The 17,754-nt window shown below is 40.6% G+C and overlaps 1 protein-coding gene and 1 pseudogene across 2 annotated transcripts in view; one reads left to right on the top strand and one right to left on the bottom strand.

Moving 5' to 3' along the window:
- The window catches only part of LOC148740617 (uncharacterized), a 1,045,961-nt pseudogene that overhangs the window by 633,368 nt on the left and 394,839 nt on the right, over positions 1–17,754 (bottom strand).
- Positions 1–17,754, top strand: part of LOC111319372 (uncharacterized) — a 35,451-nt gene that overhangs the window by 4,130 nt on the left and 13,567 nt on the right. The window contains exons 3-23 of one of the 2 annotated variants that reach the window (XM_088748816.1): positions 1,438–1,675; positions 2,081–2,275; positions 2,556–2,660; positions 3,089–3,193; positions 3,467–3,635; positions 4,395–4,522; positions 4,745–4,852; positions 5,086–5,126; positions 5,745–5,910; positions 6,280–6,434; positions 11,263–11,389; positions 11,991–12,176; positions 12,640–12,824; positions 13,085–13,337; positions 13,608–13,688; positions 13,893–14,000; positions 15,096–15,136; positions 15,540–15,705; positions 16,063–16,217; positions 16,639–16,765; positions 17,324–17,509. In XM_088748816.1, the coding sequence (XP_088604942.1) occupies positions 1,438–1,675; positions 2,081–2,275; positions 2,556–2,660; positions 3,089–3,193; positions 3,467–3,635; positions 4,395–4,522; positions 4,745–4,852; positions 5,086–5,126; positions 5,745–5,910; positions 6,280–6,434; positions 11,263–11,389; positions 11,991–12,176; positions 12,640–12,824; positions 13,085–13,337; positions 13,608–13,688; positions 13,893–14,000; positions 15,096–15,136; positions 15,540–15,705; positions 16,063–16,217; positions 16,639–16,765; positions 17,324–17,509 (3,025 nt within the window). The remainder of the gene's footprint in view (positions 1–1,437; positions 1,676–2,080; positions 2,276–2,555; positions 2,661–3,088; positions 3,194–3,466; positions 3,636–4,394; positions 4,523–4,744; positions 4,853–5,085; positions 5,127–5,744; positions 5,911–6,279; positions 6,435–11,262; positions 11,390–11,990; positions 12,177–12,639; positions 12,825–13,084; positions 13,338–13,607; positions 13,689–13,892; positions 14,001–15,095; positions 15,137–15,539; positions 15,706–16,062; positions 16,218–16,638; positions 16,766–17,323; positions 17,510–17,754) is intronic. The other variant, XM_088748817.1, reaches the window with a different exon arrangement.

The following is a 17,754-nucleotide window of genomic DNA, read 5'->3' as shown; positions in this document are numbered from 1 at the left end:
ATTGTCTGAAATCAAATGTGACCACAAAGTCATTCTCTTGTTTTCAGAACTCAATCATGGGTAACTTTAATAGAGACTCGAGTATCGGTCTCAAACCTTAAGCAACCACGACGGCGACGGCAACGAGGAGGTGGAAAAACAAGAGATCTAATTGGCAGAACAATAGCGCAGCACGTGGATTTTGAAACTTTGTACATTTCTTAGTCGTCCTATGCAAAACAACAACGTGAAATCACTGAAATCTGCGTCGTCTGCGAACCGAAACCGCGACGGCAAATTATTTTAATTTCCATTTGGAACTCAACGCTGCTCTTATACGTCATGCTGAAGTTGAGCAGTGGCGTCGTATGAGACAGTAAGCTCATGCAGCCATTTTTAAAATTCTAACTAAGAGTAGAAATTCATTTTTTAATCAAAGTGTTCCTTGGCGTTGCCGTCCTGAATGCTTAAGGTCCCTAATGTGCGCTGTTAACCAAGCTTGTTCGGGCAAGATGACTTGATATTGGCCGAGTTAATTTTTTGCATTTTTATGGACCGAGACAAAGTTGAGGTTCATAAAATGCGAAAAAAGAACGAGCCTAATATCCAGCCATCTTGATGAACAAGCTTAGTTAATAAAGGATTTATTATATTCTCACGAGGGTCGTTTCTGTTTTCTTTGTTGTGACTATCTTTTGCCGCTTTTTGCGTTTCCATCGCCGAAATTGTCCAAGAATTACGAACGTAGGTCTAATTCTAGTTTTTTCATGAGCGGGATCAGTGCGGGCAATCCCGAGCGGACAAGATAGGCCCATCTTGTCCGCTCGGGTACCCAATCAGAATACAGGATTTGCTTCATCTTGCCCACGGACGCTGCGAACGATGTAATAATACTGCATAATACATAAGTCTCGTTTCTTTCTCTCTTATTACGGGCGCGGGGGAGGGGGGGCGGGAAGGGCTTCCTCAAAGACCTCACGGTTCCTTTAGTAGTCTAGCCTCTGAGCTCCAATAGTGATTCCACTGTCTCTTTAAATTTTGCATGTTAATTACACCTAATTTTCTTATTTTATTGTAACAAAATTTTTGTTAGCAATAGAAGACTTTATGTTGTACTACGTTGTTTCAAATTGAGACTCAGTACCATTGTTAATGAAGTCTGTTTTTACAGCCACCCCTTACAGCGGGACTTCAAGGTAACTTACACATCAACCCCTTTACGGGAACGAAATTCTTCCTCTTTCTAGTCAAATTCGTCTCACCGATTAGCTCGATTATTTGGTTGGAATCATTGGTTAATTTTGTTCAAGTGACTTTAATAACAGAAGCGGGACATGTACGAACTGCACTTTCTAAAAGCAGGTTACAGAGAATGCGAAGTATATTTTATGTTTGTCATCATTAGAAGAACATTAATGTAAAATCTATTAAATTTCATCATCTGATACAAATTTACAGCATCCCCGTTGGCAAAAGACAAGGCGCCACCAAACTAGAAGCCCGCGGAATGTTTAATGGAGCAAAAGTGACCAGCGGACCAGACTGGGAATGGAAGGAACAGGATAACCAATCTCCTATGGAAGGCGAGGTTACGGAAGTCACCAGCTGGAGTGACGAGACTAATAATGATGCTGTGCGAGTGAACTGGAACAGGGGACCGAGAGGGAACATTTATAGATTGGGAACGAATGGAAAAGTAATGTGGGCTAAATAATTATTGCTTTATTATGATTGTCATCGGTATCATTAATAATTTCTTTATCAATAAAATGGAGGATTTCTTATTGTATCATTATTATTATTATGGTATCATAATAATAATAATTAGTAATTATGGTAATAATACTGATAGTAGTAGTAGAGTAGTGGAAGTAATAATAGTAGTGAAATAAATTGTATTTAATTATAAACAAGGATCTATTAGAGTAAAGTTGTTACTGATGACCTATTCGCTACTATATCTGGAGAATTATTTCATGCTTGACACTCCAAACCCTTTTTACATCTTGAAACATCTGCTTGCGCCATTTCCAGAACTCTAGAGTTTGATTTGACAACAACTTGAGAATCTGGGTCACTTCTATTTACTTCCAACTGGTAGGTTGACCTCAAGTGTACTTCACCGGCGGTTGGAGGATATTTTTACAGAGATCACTTACCACCCCTCACAATGCAGATAAGGAAATCCCAAAGTGGGTTTTCGACTGGTGACAAAGTCTACCTTCAGAAGCTTACAACCAAAAAGCTTCAGGAGCTATCCGCTGGTCATGGGGAGTGGAACCCACAAATGGAAAGGGTTGGTTTGGCACTCGTTTCTACTTTTGTTTACAAAAGTCACGGACTCATAAAACGTTTTATAAACGTCTGAAAAACATTTTAATGTTTAATCCTTGCTGTCTGATTTAGGGCTCAGAGATCGTGGAAGCCTCAGTACTGAATTCTTTTAAATAAGGAAACATTGGCCCTTCCCTCTCTGAGAGTAAAATTTCTTTGGTCTCTCTTGCATATGCTCGTTTAAGTCGATTGAAATTTTGTTGACAACCAGAATTTAAGAACAAGTTCACATGTATCCACAGTATACAGGAAAAATTGGTGTGGTGCAAGATTTCACAGTCAATGGTGATGTTGTTGTAGAGTACCTCGACAGAAGATGGATTTACAATCCAGCAGCTTTGACAAAGGTAATTCTCATTTGTCTCAATTCTCATTTGTCTCGCCAGGAAGTTTTTATTTCATATTAGTTAACTACATTTGTGTTATGAGAAGGCTCTGGTTGTTTTCCATTTTCTAATTGTCATAAAATTGGCATCAAGTAGAATATAGGGAGGAGCTTGGAGGATGAAAAAATGTAGAGAAAAATATGTTGCACCTGACGGTGTAAGTTAAACCATGTAAAAATTTATATGTAATGTCCAAACTCATACACTCAAAGTGTGTGTATTTTCTGACCGCACACAAAAGAGAAGGTGTGGTTACTGATACTTAAAGGTATCATAATTCGATTAACCGTTCAACAGGAATCAGCGATATCGAGTGGGACGGGAAACACTTTAAGAGCTAGCTAAAGGACATTCTACAGGCAAAGTTAAGTTGTTTTTTTTTTACCCAGGTACAACAATTTAAGAAAGGCGACGAAGTCGTTGTCAAAAGTGATAAGAACTTAGTCAAAGAGCTCCAAAAAGATCATGGAGGATGGAACGAGGCTATGATATCGGTAAGTTTTTTTTCACTTTTTTGTTGTTTTAATTTTTTTTTTTAAGTATATACTTTCTCTTTATTAGTTTGGTTGTCAATGTAGGTTTTTACTCAGACATAAATGAAAACTGCCGTGGGCATGTGTGAAAGCTAAAAATGTTAACTGAAACAGGCTAGAACTGTAAACGATAAAAGCTACAACTTTTTGGCCAATCACACGTGTACCTCCAGCAGCTATTGTAGAAATAAGCAGGTTTAAACAAGCTAATGTCCTGTTTTATTCAATTTGTAGATCCTTGGTCGTACTGGAAAGGTATTGGAAGTTTATAGTGATCGTGATATCGTAGTGTCAGTTGAAGGCGCAAGATGGATGTTGAGCCCAGCGGCTGCGACTTCTGTCACTGACCCAGGCCCCCGGCAGTCAACTGAAGCTGGTGATATGGACAGCGGAGATCCTTTAGGTACAAAGTTATTGCACAAATGTATGTTACGGTAAAATTCAAGCGACAGAAAACCACTACAATCCTATAAACTCAACTGCTTCATTAAATGACGTGCGACTCCAATAGAAAATACAGTAACTGTCCTCAATAACTTACTTAAGCCCTCTACATGTCTCAGCTCACCGCTGCATAAACTAGTTTTCTCCAAAGTTCCTTGAAATTAACAATCTTTCACAACAGTTCTCTCTCTTTGTACAGCTTTCCAAACAGTCGGTCATTCCCGACAACAGCAACTACTACAACTATACACGTCTGAGTCTTAATATACATTTGCAAGGTATTCCAAAACATTCCAGAAACTTACAACATAACCATACTGGTAGTATCACATAATAACAATAAGACCGAACAGAATGTCTTAGAAAGTTCCCTAGAAAATTCACGCGTGCAAGTCAGCATGACAGGGTATTCAGTCACTCTCCATAACATGTATTAAAAGCCTTAGTAAAAATGCCCGGTAGAGTTAAGAAAGAGTAAAACTTCTGAAATGTATGAAAACGTTAGTGACTACTTTGCGATTAGTTTCACTGAGTTGAGCATGTGATTGTTCGAGAGGATGGCACGAGTTTTCTTGACCAATCACAGTGCGAGATAAAAAAAATTCACTTAATAAAAAACTGCTCTGAATAAGACGGAGACAAATTTTATGAACGCACAGGCCACATGTATAATGCCGGAATTAAGTCCCCTCACCACTGATGTTTTTCTTTTCTTCAGGGCTTTTCAGTCTCTTTAGAGACTTCCTACGTCAAGCCCATGAACAGGCGGAACCTGGCCTTGTATTTGCTGCACAAAGCAACAACCTTTCAAGAGTCAAAGAAATCTTGGATGCTAACCCAGAAAAGGTACATTTTTTTCTTTTTTAACTCCTTTTGCTTCCACAGATAGTATTTGCAAGTCTCATAGGTTTTCTGTCTGTGAGTACAAAATGAGAATTTTTAACTAAGGTCTTAATGAAAAAAACCATAATTGTTATATCAGTTCATGATTCAGAATCAAGTTTAAAGTTGGTGGCGTTTTAGAAAATTTGACGTGTTCAAAGGTTTGTGTCTTTTCGTTCTGCACAGATAGATGAGCTGGAGAGTGGTCACACAGCTCTTCATGTAGCATGTCACCAGGGGCACTGTGACATCATCAGAGAACTGCTTGAGAGAGGAGCTAACAGAGATATATTGGTGGGTAATAATCTTTTTATTCACTTAGCAGTTTTTATCATTGCTGTTATTTTTTGCGCCATTCAAATCATTGTAATTGCTAGCACTGCATGACGGGTATCAAACAGACACGTGATCGACAGGATTGGTTTATTATTTTAACATGTTCATATTGCACGTATCTCACTTTTTAGGAACGGAACTTCATATACTTATTCATATACTTTAATTTTCTCAAAAAAAAAACAAAACAGGATAATCAGGGATACACAGCCATGCATCACTCTACTTACCAGTGAGTTAACGTAAATATATAAGTGGTTTTGAATTTGCTGTTAAACTGATAATTCGACTCTAAGATTACTTTAGCTTTGGTTTCCTTCACCATGAGATTGCTTTCGAAAACCTGAATCATCCTCACAGCCAATTAAGTAAAAACCACACAACAACAAACCAAAACGTGAAAATCACTGAAAATTAAGTAATTTGCAGAGAGACGAGACCAAACAACAGCTGTGAAAGAGACTACACGAAGCGCGGCACCTATGCAGTTTATAATTTCTAAAGATCATTCAGACAGTTGTAATACCATAAAATAAAGGTGTCTGAGTTTATTTAAAATAGATTGGAAAGTTTTTTCTTTTGCCCTCCATTGAACTATATTTTCAATGGAATCTTTTGAAAGTAAACGCTCTTGTTCTTTTAAAAAAATGCACTGAACGTCAATTGCATAGCGTGCTAACTGAAACCACCCATCCAAAAAAAATAACTCTTGCATGCGCGGCATGCCTGTTATTCTTTAAGACAGTCACGTGAACATAGAGAGCAGAACTAGTAACCTCTTAAGTTAAACTAAAAATGCTAAAATGCCCCATGTTTTGTTTTATTTAATTATATCCTTATGATCATTTAGGGACAGAACCGGTGAAGCATTGAAACTGTTACTAGAAAAAGGTTTTGACCCAAATGCTCGACACTTAAGCGACAGGAGCACACCCTTGCATTTGGCTGTGAAAAGGAAAAACGAAACGGCAGTTAGGATCCTGACAGAGTGCCCTGAATGTAATGTTGATCTACAGGTTCGTGGACTCCTTTGAAGATATCAGTTCACCTGGGAATACAAATCCGTGACTCTCCCACTTAACTCAGCAAACATTGCATGTATTATTAGGACGCATATCATAGTAATATTTAAACCTAAATTCAATCTTTTTCTCTTAACGCACATGAAAAACAAGCCTCTAACAAGCCATCTCCCCCAAAGTACCTGAAATAAACAAGCCCCCCGGGGGCTTATCAGACGATTTACGGTATCCCCGACCAGACTATTATGAGATATGCTCCTATCACGATATCATTTATGTGCTAAAATACCAGTCTAAACAATGTAAACGAAAGTCAAAAGGTACTAGGTAACTCCTGATATCACGCTTTTGCTCATTTTTTAGGACGAGGCAGGTGATACCCCACTCCATGATGCTATCAGTTTAGAACACCACAGCATGGTGGATATGCTGTTGGACTGCCCAAGGATTTGTCTCACTCTTTGTAACAGAAAAGGTTTTAATTTTCTTCAACTCGCTGTTTTGAAGGGAAATAAACGGTAACTATGCCACTACACCACTGCTCAGTTAGACTGCCTAACCAAAGTAACGTTTCGAGCGTTAGCCCTTCGTCAGAGCGAATGAAGAAGGACTAAAGCTCGAAACGTCAGCTTTTTAACTCTTTACGGTTGCCAATTTACAATTCAACTCAGTTGATATAACCAAATTACCTTCTTACCCCTACCGACGAAGCACAACGGTTTCTTTAGAACAATGAAATATGAACCCACATGAAAGGCCTAGTTTTTAACTGATCGTCGCAAATTTTTAGACGACTGCACCTGGGACATCTACTTTCGATCATAAGAATACGAGAAAGCTAAAGTTATGCGAGTCAGGTCCAACTGAGTAATTGTCACGTTGGGACGTCATGCGTGACACGCATGCTCTAGGACATTATTACATGACGGCTCGCACGTGGTTTTTTGTTTTGCTTTTTCGACTCGTATCTCTTGACATGGTGTCGAGTAAACTATGGATAGTTTTCACAAGCCTAGCGCTTTGAGTCTCGATGGAAACACATCAGAAAATTGGCGGCGATTTAAGCAGCAGTTTGATATCTACTTAACTGCTTCGGGAAAAGGAAACAAAGCCGATGAGGTCAAGATTGCTATATTGCTAAACTTTGTAGGAGAAGACGCCATTGAGGTCTTCAATACATTTCAGTTTGCTGAAGGCGACGAGCACAAGCTGGACAAAGTCCTTGAGCAGTTTGAGCAGTACTGTAACCCCAGGAAGAACGTAGTGTTCGAGAGGTATCAGTTTTGGCAGATAACACAGAAAGATTCCGAAACTGTGGATCAGTTTGTCACACGCTTGAAAAACAAAGTGAAATCTTGCGAGTACCCGTCGCCGGTTGATGACATGTTGCGTGACAAGTTCGTGTTTAGTATACGAGATCTTCAAGTGAAGGAACACTTACTTAGAGACGAGAAGCTTACACTGGAAAAAGCGATTTCTATGGCAAGATCTTCAAGGCTTCGAAAGAACAGATTAAAGCGATGGGTGCTATGGAGCAAAACAATGCAAATCCGAGCGTGAATGTAACTCAAGCAGGTGGCGGCGGCGACAGATTGAAGAAGAACCCTTCGCGTCGCTCAAGACCAGGCTCGAGCTCACAAAAAGGAAAGTGCACGTTTTGTGGCTCTTCTCACTCGTGGGGCTCCTGCCCTGCTTTCGGAAAAACGTGTGACTACTGCCAGAAGAAGGATCATTTTCCGAATGTTTGCCGTAAGCGACTACGGGATTTTGGCGGGAAAACAGTACACGCAGTCGTTGAATCGGAGTGCAATGACAACGAAGCCGATTTGCTAACTTTCTCGGTGGAGTCCAGTGCGGAAGATCCTTCTAAAGACGAGTGGCACGTCTCGCTCAAGATCGGCAATACCAATGTGAATTTCAAAATAGGTTCAGGGCCTGACTGTAATGTCATCTCCAAGTCTTTGTTTGATCGGCTTCCAGTGGATCCCAGACAGTCCTGCCAATGCAAAGCCAAACTAAAAGTGTATGACGGACGTCGAATCACACCTTGCGGCAAGGTCAGCCTAACTTGCGAGTATAAAGGAAAATTCACAGTGAGAGACTTCATACTTGTTGAGCAAGATCTACCATCCATTCTTGGATTGAAGTCCTGTCTCGATCTAGGCCTGATAAAGAGAATTTACCGCCTTGAAGAAGAGAACCTGGAATCCGAATATGCAGACGTGTTTGAGGGCTTGGGTGAGATCAAAGGCGTCCAGAACAAGATTCAAATTGGTCCCCATGCCACCCCTGTTGTGCACCCTCCCCGTCGGGTTCCTGTGGCCCTTCGCGAACCTCTTAGAGAGGAACTTCAGAGAATGGAAAAGCTGGGAGTCATTAAGAAATGTACAGAACCCACTGCCTGGGTACATAGTCTTGTTGTTGCTAAGAAGAAGAAGAATAACAAACTCAGAGTGTGCATGGATCCTAGCGATCTCAATCGTGCCGTCATGCGCGAACATTTTCCCATGCAGACCGTGGCAGATGTGATTAGCAGAATGCCCAGTGCAAAAGTGTTCGGTGTCCTTCATGCTAACCGTGGCTTTTGGCAGGTTAAACTAGCCACGGACAGTAACAAGCTAGCTACCTTTGACACCCCATTTGGCCGGTATAGTTATACACGTTTGCCATTTGGGATAGCATCGGCTCCAGAAGTGTTCCAAAATGTTATGTCCCATTTGTTTCAGGACATTGACGATGTTGAGGTAATTGTGGATGATCTGGTTGTGTGCGGAAAAGATGTGGAGCAGCATGATGTGAGGCTTAGACAGGTGTTGGACCGCTGCCGTGAGCGTAACCTCAAGTTTAACAGGGAGAAATGCCATTTTCGAGTATCCGAAGTTCATTATGTGGGCCACGTGTTGAGTGCAGATGGTGTTAAGCCAGACCCGAATACAGTTGAAGCAATAATTGCTATGCCAAACCCAGCCAATCGTGAAGACTTACGGAGATTCTTGATTGTGCTAACGTATTTATCTAAGTTCATTCCAAACATGTCTCAGAAGGGTGCCCCACTTCGCCAGCTGCTCCAGAAAAATGTCGAATGGTCTTGGGAACAAGTAGAGTATGATGCATTCACAAGCCTGAAAACTTCAATCTCATCAGCTCCAGTCCTCAAGTTCTTTGACCCGAAAGAACCAGTGACCCTGTCTGTTGATGCAAGCTCAAAAGGGGTTGGTGCAGTCCTTCCTCAGAATGACCGCCCAGTTGCTTACGCATCCAAAGCCCTGACTCCCAGCCAAAAAAATTATGCACAAATGGAGAAGGAAATGCTGGCGATCGTCTTTGGGTGTGAACGCTGTCATGATTATTTATATGGGAAACGGGAGATTACGGTTGAAAGCGACCATAAACCGTTGGAAGCAATCCTGAAAAAGCCCATACATCAAGCACCCCTTCGCCTTCAAAGGATGATTCTCAGGATTAAGCCTTACGCGGTTAAGGTTAAGTATATACATGGCAGCAAACTGCCCTTAGCTGATACACTCTCCAGAGCATATTTACCCCACAACGGTACAGACCAAACTGATGAGATTGAAATTCATGTCCTGGACTCTGGGCATTTGTCGGAGACGATGTTTCACAAGTTGAGGGACGGAGCTGAGAGTGACCCTGAACTTCAACAGTTGCAGAAAGTTGTCATGAGTGGTTAGCCGCAGACTAAAGTAGAGACACCTGTTGAGACAAGACCTTACTGGAACTACCGAGATGAAATTAGCTGCCACGAGGGGTTGATGTTCGAGGGTGATCGCATAATTGTTCCCGATAGCCTGCGACCCGAAATACTTCAACGCATACACGCTGCTAACTTGGGGATAGAGAAGTACAGAGTGCGAGCCAGAAGTGCAGTGTTTTGGCCAGGTATCAATAGTGCGATCGATGAGTTGGTATCCAAGTGTAGTGCCTGTCAGCAACACCAGCGAAGCAACTAGAGGGAGCAATTGATTCCTCAAGAGGTCCCTGAGAGAGCGTGGGCGACAGTGCAGCACACATTTTCTATTATAAAGGGAAAGACTACCTGCTTTTAGTTGACTATTTCTCCAAATATCCTGAATTAGCCCGCCTCTCCTGTAAGAATAGTGAAGCAGTTATCTTGGCCATGAAAGATATGTTTGCACGTCATGGAATCCCTGAGAGGCTAATCGCAGACAACATGCCTTTCAATAGTGTGAAATTTAAGGACTTTGCAAGTAAGTGGGAGATAGAAGGGGTAACCTCAAGTCCACACTACCCGAAATCAAATGGTCTTGTGGAAAGAAACGTACAGACCGTTAAGCAGTTACTAAGGAAAGCTGATGAGTCAAAACAGGATGCATTCCTGGCTTTATTAGAGTTCCGTAATTCCCCTATCAGTGGAATGAATGAATCCCCAGCAGAACTTCTTATGAGTAGAAAGCTTAGAACAAGACTGCCAGTTTCCAAGAGCCTCCTTGAACCACAGCCTAGGTCTACTTCTCAGATTCGTTATAACCTGCTGACACGTCAACAACGTCAGAAAACACTCTATGACCGCGGCACTCGGCCACTTTCCAAACTACTCGAAGGCGTACCTGTGCGAATGAAGCAGGGACGAGAATGGACACCCGCAGTGGTCATCTGACAACACCAGACTCCTCGTTCGTACATTGTAGCGACCCCTGATGGAACCCAGAAGCGTCGAAACCGCTTCCATCTTTAATCGACCAAGGAGGAGGCATCTCCAGTCCCAAGCCCAGCACCAAGCCCAGCATGGGTAGCAGGAGGCAGTGATGAGTCAAATGCATGTATTCAGCCAAGCACTGATGCTGTTATCGAAACGTCAGAGATGGAAGCACAGCCCGATTTCCCGCAAAAGTATCAACCTGTCAGAAGAAGTCTACGGGTCCGTAGACCACCAGAGCGTCTTATTGAAACTGCATAGTGATACTGCCAAGCTGATCACAAGTTTAAGCTAGAAGAACCTTTGGGTTGATTTTGTAGTAGTACACACTCGGAACATTGTGGACTGTTAGAACCTTGTTTATTTGTTAGAATCTCGTTTATGTTTTAACTTTTTTTTTAAGAAGAGGAGATGTCACGTTGGGACGTCATGCGTGACACCCATGCTCTATGACATCATGACATAACTGCTCGCACGTGGTTTTTGTTTTGCTTTTTCGACTCGTATCTTTTGACAGTAATCTAATATAATTTGGAAAATTGAGCGATCTGAGTAATCAGAAGGAAACCAGAACAAATATTAATTTTAAAATTATTTTTAAGATGTTACCTACGATATTCGCTTTGACATTAAGTGCAACATAAATATATTTTGTCATTTATTGTCAGCGCCGTGGAAAGAATTTTTTCCAAAACCGGGAATGCCTTAAATGTTGCCAAAAGTGATGGATTTACGACCCTTCATATTGCAGCAATTAATGATCACCGGGAGATAGCTAAGATCCTCTTAAAGAAGGTAATTTTGTATAAATCTCTTGCTCTATTTTTCCGCTCCCAAGACTCTGTCGGGTTAAAATCTTTTTTAACATATTCAAAACAGTGTGTTCAATCGTGAAACGGAGTATGAATTTTTGCATATGGTTAGTTGAAATATTCAACACTACTATTGTGTCTATTCTACCCCTGTAAAAACTAAGAAAAAAGAATGACAAACGGCCAGTTCACTACAAAAAAATTGACTCCAAAGCTTGCACGGAGTTTTTGTACTGTCCAAGTGGTCCGTATCACCAAAACTGATATCCTTCTTTCCGCATTATTAAACAACTTTCTCTCGTTGAGATGCTACTCCATCATTGGATATCCCATGACATTTAGTCAGTGTGAACTCTCTTTTGCAGTGGGATGGGAGGCGCTAAGGATAGTTTCTTGCTTTAGAGCAACAGCGTAATGACACAGGCAGGTCGCGATAATAAACAGTTCAGATCGCCAACCCTCCGTCCACCGCGTACCCTTGTTATTGCCGAATTTAACAAAGTCAAATATCTTGAATAATGCCGGAATCTAAATGCTTACTGATAAAGGTATAGTAACGACAAGATTATATTTTTATCTAACAGCCGGGATGTGAGGTCAATGCTCAAACCACTAAAAATCACTCGGCACTTCATTTAGCCGCAATTGAAGGGTACTCAGTCATGGTAGAAATGTTGTTGGACCACGGTGCCAATGTTAATGCAGTGGATGATAACGGAGATACGGCACTTCATATCACTCTAATGAAGGAACACAACCAGGGAGCAATGGTAAAGGAGTTAATAAACTTCAACCTGTCGAACTTTTTCTGCCGTTCAACGTGTATAGTATAGTAATGTAAATAATAATAACATAGATGTTTATGCATGTGTCGTTGTTTTGACCCAGGGATTTGAAGGCAACCTCAATATTAGCTTATGTGTTATTCGCGTCAGTTAGGATAATAACACTGTTGTGAAATAAAATCAATGTTATTTTTTTGATGCTGTCTAACTTCGTAAACTTTACTAATTGAGGAACGTAGAAGAAGGAAAATAATTTTTATCATCAGCCACACATTTGGATGACTGTTATCCCTGTTAACTTTGCTATGACCGCTCTGTAGTGCACTGATCTCAAATGGGTTCTGTCACTGCTTGCAACAAGTCAAACAGACGCAATTGGAAAGGTGATGCGTTGGCTCTTTGTGAGAGTCTTTGGCGTTCTAAACAGAATAGTGTTGTTTTATTTTAGTCTGGTCTGGAATTGCTATTTGGGGGCGTACGAAGGAGCAGCGCGTCCTTTGTCGCAGTAACACGCTGCTTGTTAAGCTATGGAGCTGACGTGTTCAAAATCAATGGCTCAGGGGAAACACCGCTAGACAGATGTCGAGGATCGGAAGTTGAGCAACTCATTCGGGAGATTGCAGCCAGTGGAAGGTATTCAGATGCTTTTATGTGTTGAATAAATACTCGCTTCCCATAAAACTATATTCTTATGACATTTATATCATGATTATACACAAAATTTGATCGCGGCTAAGAACATTCCCGTGTAGTCTCCGTATCTCTTGCTTGAACTGAAGGGACATTACTAAAAATGACGTATATTTAGATCAAAGGATGACATCTTCAAATGAAGGAAATTGTCTTTTCACGTAATACTTAGTAAAAAATAATACTTTGCTTATCAACTGTAGGACTACACACACCAAGAAAGTTCCAAATTTTGGGTCATCGAGCGAGTCGCAGACCGAGCCTCAATCAGATGATTCTTCATCTTTAGCAGGTGTAGTAACACTGACAGACGAAACTGAAAAGGATGATGAAAATCAAACAGATAGCGCGAGTAGCACTGATGAAGTGGAGGACACCTTTTTACGGCGCTTAATAAGCGACTTTTGCAGTGGAGATCAACAAGAATCAGCATTAGTGGAGATATCAGACGAAATGGTAAGTGAAAATATAAAGGTAGGCGGAACAGCTCAATGCGTATCACAGAAAACAGCCTTGGTGGAAAATGTCATGGACACATCGTGTCAGGTAAAAGACACATCGTGTCAGGTAAAAAATCTAAGGGGAGTTCTAAAGTCTTAAGCGCGCGGTATCATTTTGTATCAGTAAGGAAAAATTATAATGAGGACGATACTAACACGTTTAGTTGTCTTTAACAGTCATACTACTATACAAAGAGGTCTAACGCGTTCAATCGTTCATCAATAGGCGGACACCAGCCTTGTGAATGCTGCTGGAAATAACAACCTCCCAAGACTCAAGGAAATCTTGGATGCTAACCCAGAAGGGGTACATTTTTTCTTTCATTTCTTATACTTTTACAGATACCATTTGCAAGTAATTTAAGAAATATGAGCATAAAATGAGAACTGTGTAACTTAGGTTATTTTTTAAACCTCAAGAAAACACATCTTATTAATTCATAGTTTAGATTTGATGGCGTTTTAGAAAATTTGACATGATCAAGGGTTTGTGTGTTTTCGCTCTCCACAGATTGACAAGCTGGAGGGTGGTCACACAGCTCTTCATGTAGCATGTCACCAGGGACATTGTGACATAATCAGAGAATTGCTTGAGAGAGGCGCTAATGTGGATGTATTGGTGGGTAACAAAAGTTTTTCTTCAATCCTATTTAACAAATGGTAAATACCACAACGCACACTATTGAGTTTTATAGTTCACCACTAAATTTTCTCCGATTCTTATTGGTTTAAATTGATCACGTGACGCAATAATGTTCATCCGTGGAGAGACACTATCAGCCCATAGTGTCCGTCCGAGGAAAATACCCGGATGGATTGTACTCATCCGTGAAAAATTTTGAATGGTTTGATTGCCGCGAAGTTAGGCAGATCGGAAAAACGGTGACTTTTCAATTCTGAGAGGCATAACGTATTATTTAGCTATTGTACGGTTGCGAATTATTTCTATCTATGCCAGGCTGTGCGCATGAATAAATATTTGATTAATCTGCATTTAGTGGGTTTTGACTGTTTTTCAACTGGCGCGCGGAAGAAAATTTAGTGGTGAACAATAAAGACAAAAGAGTGTTTATGTCTCAGAACTATCGGTTTGATAATTGCCCCTTGGAAATTTGATGTTCTTAAAACTAGCAAATTTGCCCTCGAAGCTTCAATTCTCGGGTTAGTATTTGTGTTAAGAACATTAAATTTCCGCAGCGTAACTATCAACCGATAGTTCTTCGACAGAAGCACTCTACCGTTTAAATGGATGCATGCGGGAGGTTGCTAAGCACGAAAGAAGCGCTAGAGTCTCGCAAGGCGATAGCCGAGAGTAACTCTAGCTTTAAAACATAACATCGATACATTGTGGCAAAAGAGTTCCCTTTTATATTACAAATCTAACTTGACCAGAAAAAACAAGCATGCGAAGACTAGTCTTTGCTTTGCTCACGTCAGCAACGTACACCCGTGGGCAAATGGTGTACGCTGAATTGACCAATCAAAGTGCGCGCCTTACTTTGGTTGTGTTATAAAAATATTTTAATCATTACTATACCATTTTTTTGCCACGGTCAAGTTATGATTGTAATTGTTAGTGCTGCAAAAAGAGGATAACAAATATACACAAGATTGGCAAGCGTAAGTTAATTATAACATGGACATATTCCATATATCTCAGTGTTTCAGTGGGAGAGCTTCCTTAGTCATATACTTTTATTTTCTCAAAATACAGGACACCCAAGGATACACAGCCATGCATCATTCCACTTACGTGTAAGATGAATAAAAAATTAATGTAATGTTAAATTACCTGCGAAACTGAGAAATATGAAATTGCTTTAGTTTTCCTCTCCTCCTCCAGGTTATTCTTTTGAAATCTTGGGCCACCCTGCCATCCAATCAAATAAAAAACAAAACAAAACTACTCACAACAAAGTTTCTTTTGCCGCAATCGATAGCATGTGTTTATTCTTATCGTTTATTTATCCACCAAAATATTTATCTCTGTTCTGACTAACTCTGATTGCTTTGGCTTTAAATGACAACGCGAACCATTAGCCTGTTACGGTTCATATTTTTTATTTTTGTTGTTGTTGTTGTTTTTTTTTTTAAAGACACATGAAAGCAAAAAAATGCCTGATGTTTCTGTTGCATATATATCCTTATGATCATTCAGAGACAAACGCGGTGAAGCATTGAAACTGTTACTGGAAAAAGGTCTTGACCCAAGTGTTCAACACAAAAGCAACAGGAGCACTCCCTTACATTTGGCTGTGAAAAGGAAAAACGAAACGGCAGTACAGATCCTTACGCAGTGCCCTGGGTGTGACGTCAATCTACAGGTTTGTTGGGTTTCTTTGAAGATATTACTTCACTTGGGAATACATATCCCTGGTGCTTTCTAAACTGTCCCACTAAATTCAGCAAACATTGCATATATTTTTTAGGAAGCATGTCGCAATCAAATTTAAACCTAGTTCGATTTTTTTTCCTCCTAAACGTACATGAAAAATATCTTATCGGGCGAATTTAAATATCCCTGAACCGGACTATTATGAAATTTGGTCCAATTTTAGATTTTTCCATCCTTTCTTTCTGTGCTAAAATAAACTGCTGCATAAGCTGCCAGTTTAAACAATGTATTAAAAAGTCGAATTGTTTTAGTTCACTCCTAGTATCACGCTTTGACTCGCTTTCAGGACGAGGCAGGTGATACCCCACTCCATGATGCCATCCTGTTACAAAACCACAGCATGGTGGATATGCTGTTGGACTGCCCAAGAATTTGTCTCACTCTTTGTAACAGAAACGGTTTCAATTATCTTCAACTCGCTGTATTAAAGGGAAATAAACGGTAACTATGCCACTACACCACTGTTCAGTTAGGCAGCTCAATCAAAGTAAGGGTACAATAGCCAACTGATTCAGATGCTAAGCATCCGAACGCTGAATTATGCACCCACTTGAAAGGTTTAGTTTTCAACTTATCGTCGCACTTTCCGAAACGACTGCAGCTGGGACATATTTGGGATCGCACGAAAGCTAAGCTTACGCGACTCAGGTCTAACTGGAAGTTCATGGTCCTCCAGATTGCAACGTCGTTGTTAATCCCTTGGTCTGGTTTTCCTAAATAAAATCTGGACAATTGGGGCGATCCGAGTTATCAGGAAGAAACCAGACCAAATATCAGTTTTAAAATTATTTTTCTGCAGTCACCTACGGTATTCGCCTTGAGATTCAGTGTAATATAAATCTATTTTGTCATTTATTCTTAGCGCCGTGGAAAGAATTTTTGCCAAAACCGGAAATACCTTGAATGTTGTCAAAGATGATGGATACACGACCCTTCATATTGCAGCAACAAATGATCACCGCGAGATAGCTAAGATCCTTTTAAAGAAGGTAATATTATGTTAATTTCTTACCGATTTGGGGGTTCAACTGTCTTTAAGAGATTTGAAAAAATGTTCTTGCGTGGTTGGTTGGAAAATCAGTGCTGTATTCTTGCCGCAGCAATAGCTAAGAACAAGAGGTTGACATTTACGCCAGTGGTTTACACCAAAAAGTTGATTTCTCTAAGTCTTACGCACAGTTTTTGCGCTGTTCAAGTGGTCCATAACGCCAAAACTGATCTCCTTGTTTCCACATTCTCAAACAACATTCTCTCGTTGAGATGTTACTCCGTCATGGGATATCCCGTGATATTTTGACAGGATGACCTCTCTTCGGCAGCAGAAAGCGCTAAGGAGTGCTTCTTGCTTAAGAGCAGAACACAGTGACACAGGCAGGTCTCGATGCTAAAACGGCCCGGTCTAGAGTCCAGATTGCTGACCGTCAGGCCACTGCGTATTCTTCTCATCGACAACTTCAATAAAAGTTTACAAAACATTTTAGATAGTGAAACTAAACCCCCACTGCTAAAGGTACGTTGATGAAGAGGGTACTTTTTTTATCTAACAGCCGGGGTGTGAGGTCAATGCTATAACTGCTGAAAATCAATCGGCACTTTACTTAGCCGCCCACGAAGGGTACTCAGACATGGTAGAAATGTTGCTGGACCACGGAGCCAATGTGAATGCGGTGGACAATGACGGAGATACGGCACTTCATCTCGCCTTGATGAAGGAGAGAAATCTGGGAATAATGGTAAACGAGTTAATAAACTTCATGCTGACGAACTGTTTCTGCCGTATAGCGGGAGAAGTTTAGTAATGTAAAATAATTATAAAATTTTTTCGATGACTATGCTCGTAACTTTGACTAGGAGGTTGGAAGGCAACTCCAGGATTAGCTTTTTTGTTGATCTCATCGGTTTGGACATAGTTAATCGAGGGGACTGGTTAGGAAGGCCGGCGAACTTCAAAGGGGTAGGTTATTGTTCAACTTTTTGG

The sequence above is a fragment of the Stylophora pistillata genome, chromosome 2 (assembly GCF_964205215.1).
Source record: "Stylophora pistillata chromosome 2, jaStyPist1.2, whole genome shotgun sequence".
Taxonomy (NCBI): Eukaryota; Metazoa; Cnidaria; class Anthozoa; order Scleractinia; family Pocilloporidae; genus Stylophora; species Stylophora pistillata.
The sequence above is the reverse complement of the archived record's forward strand: the minus strand, read 5'-3'. Positions and strand labels throughout refer to the sequence as shown.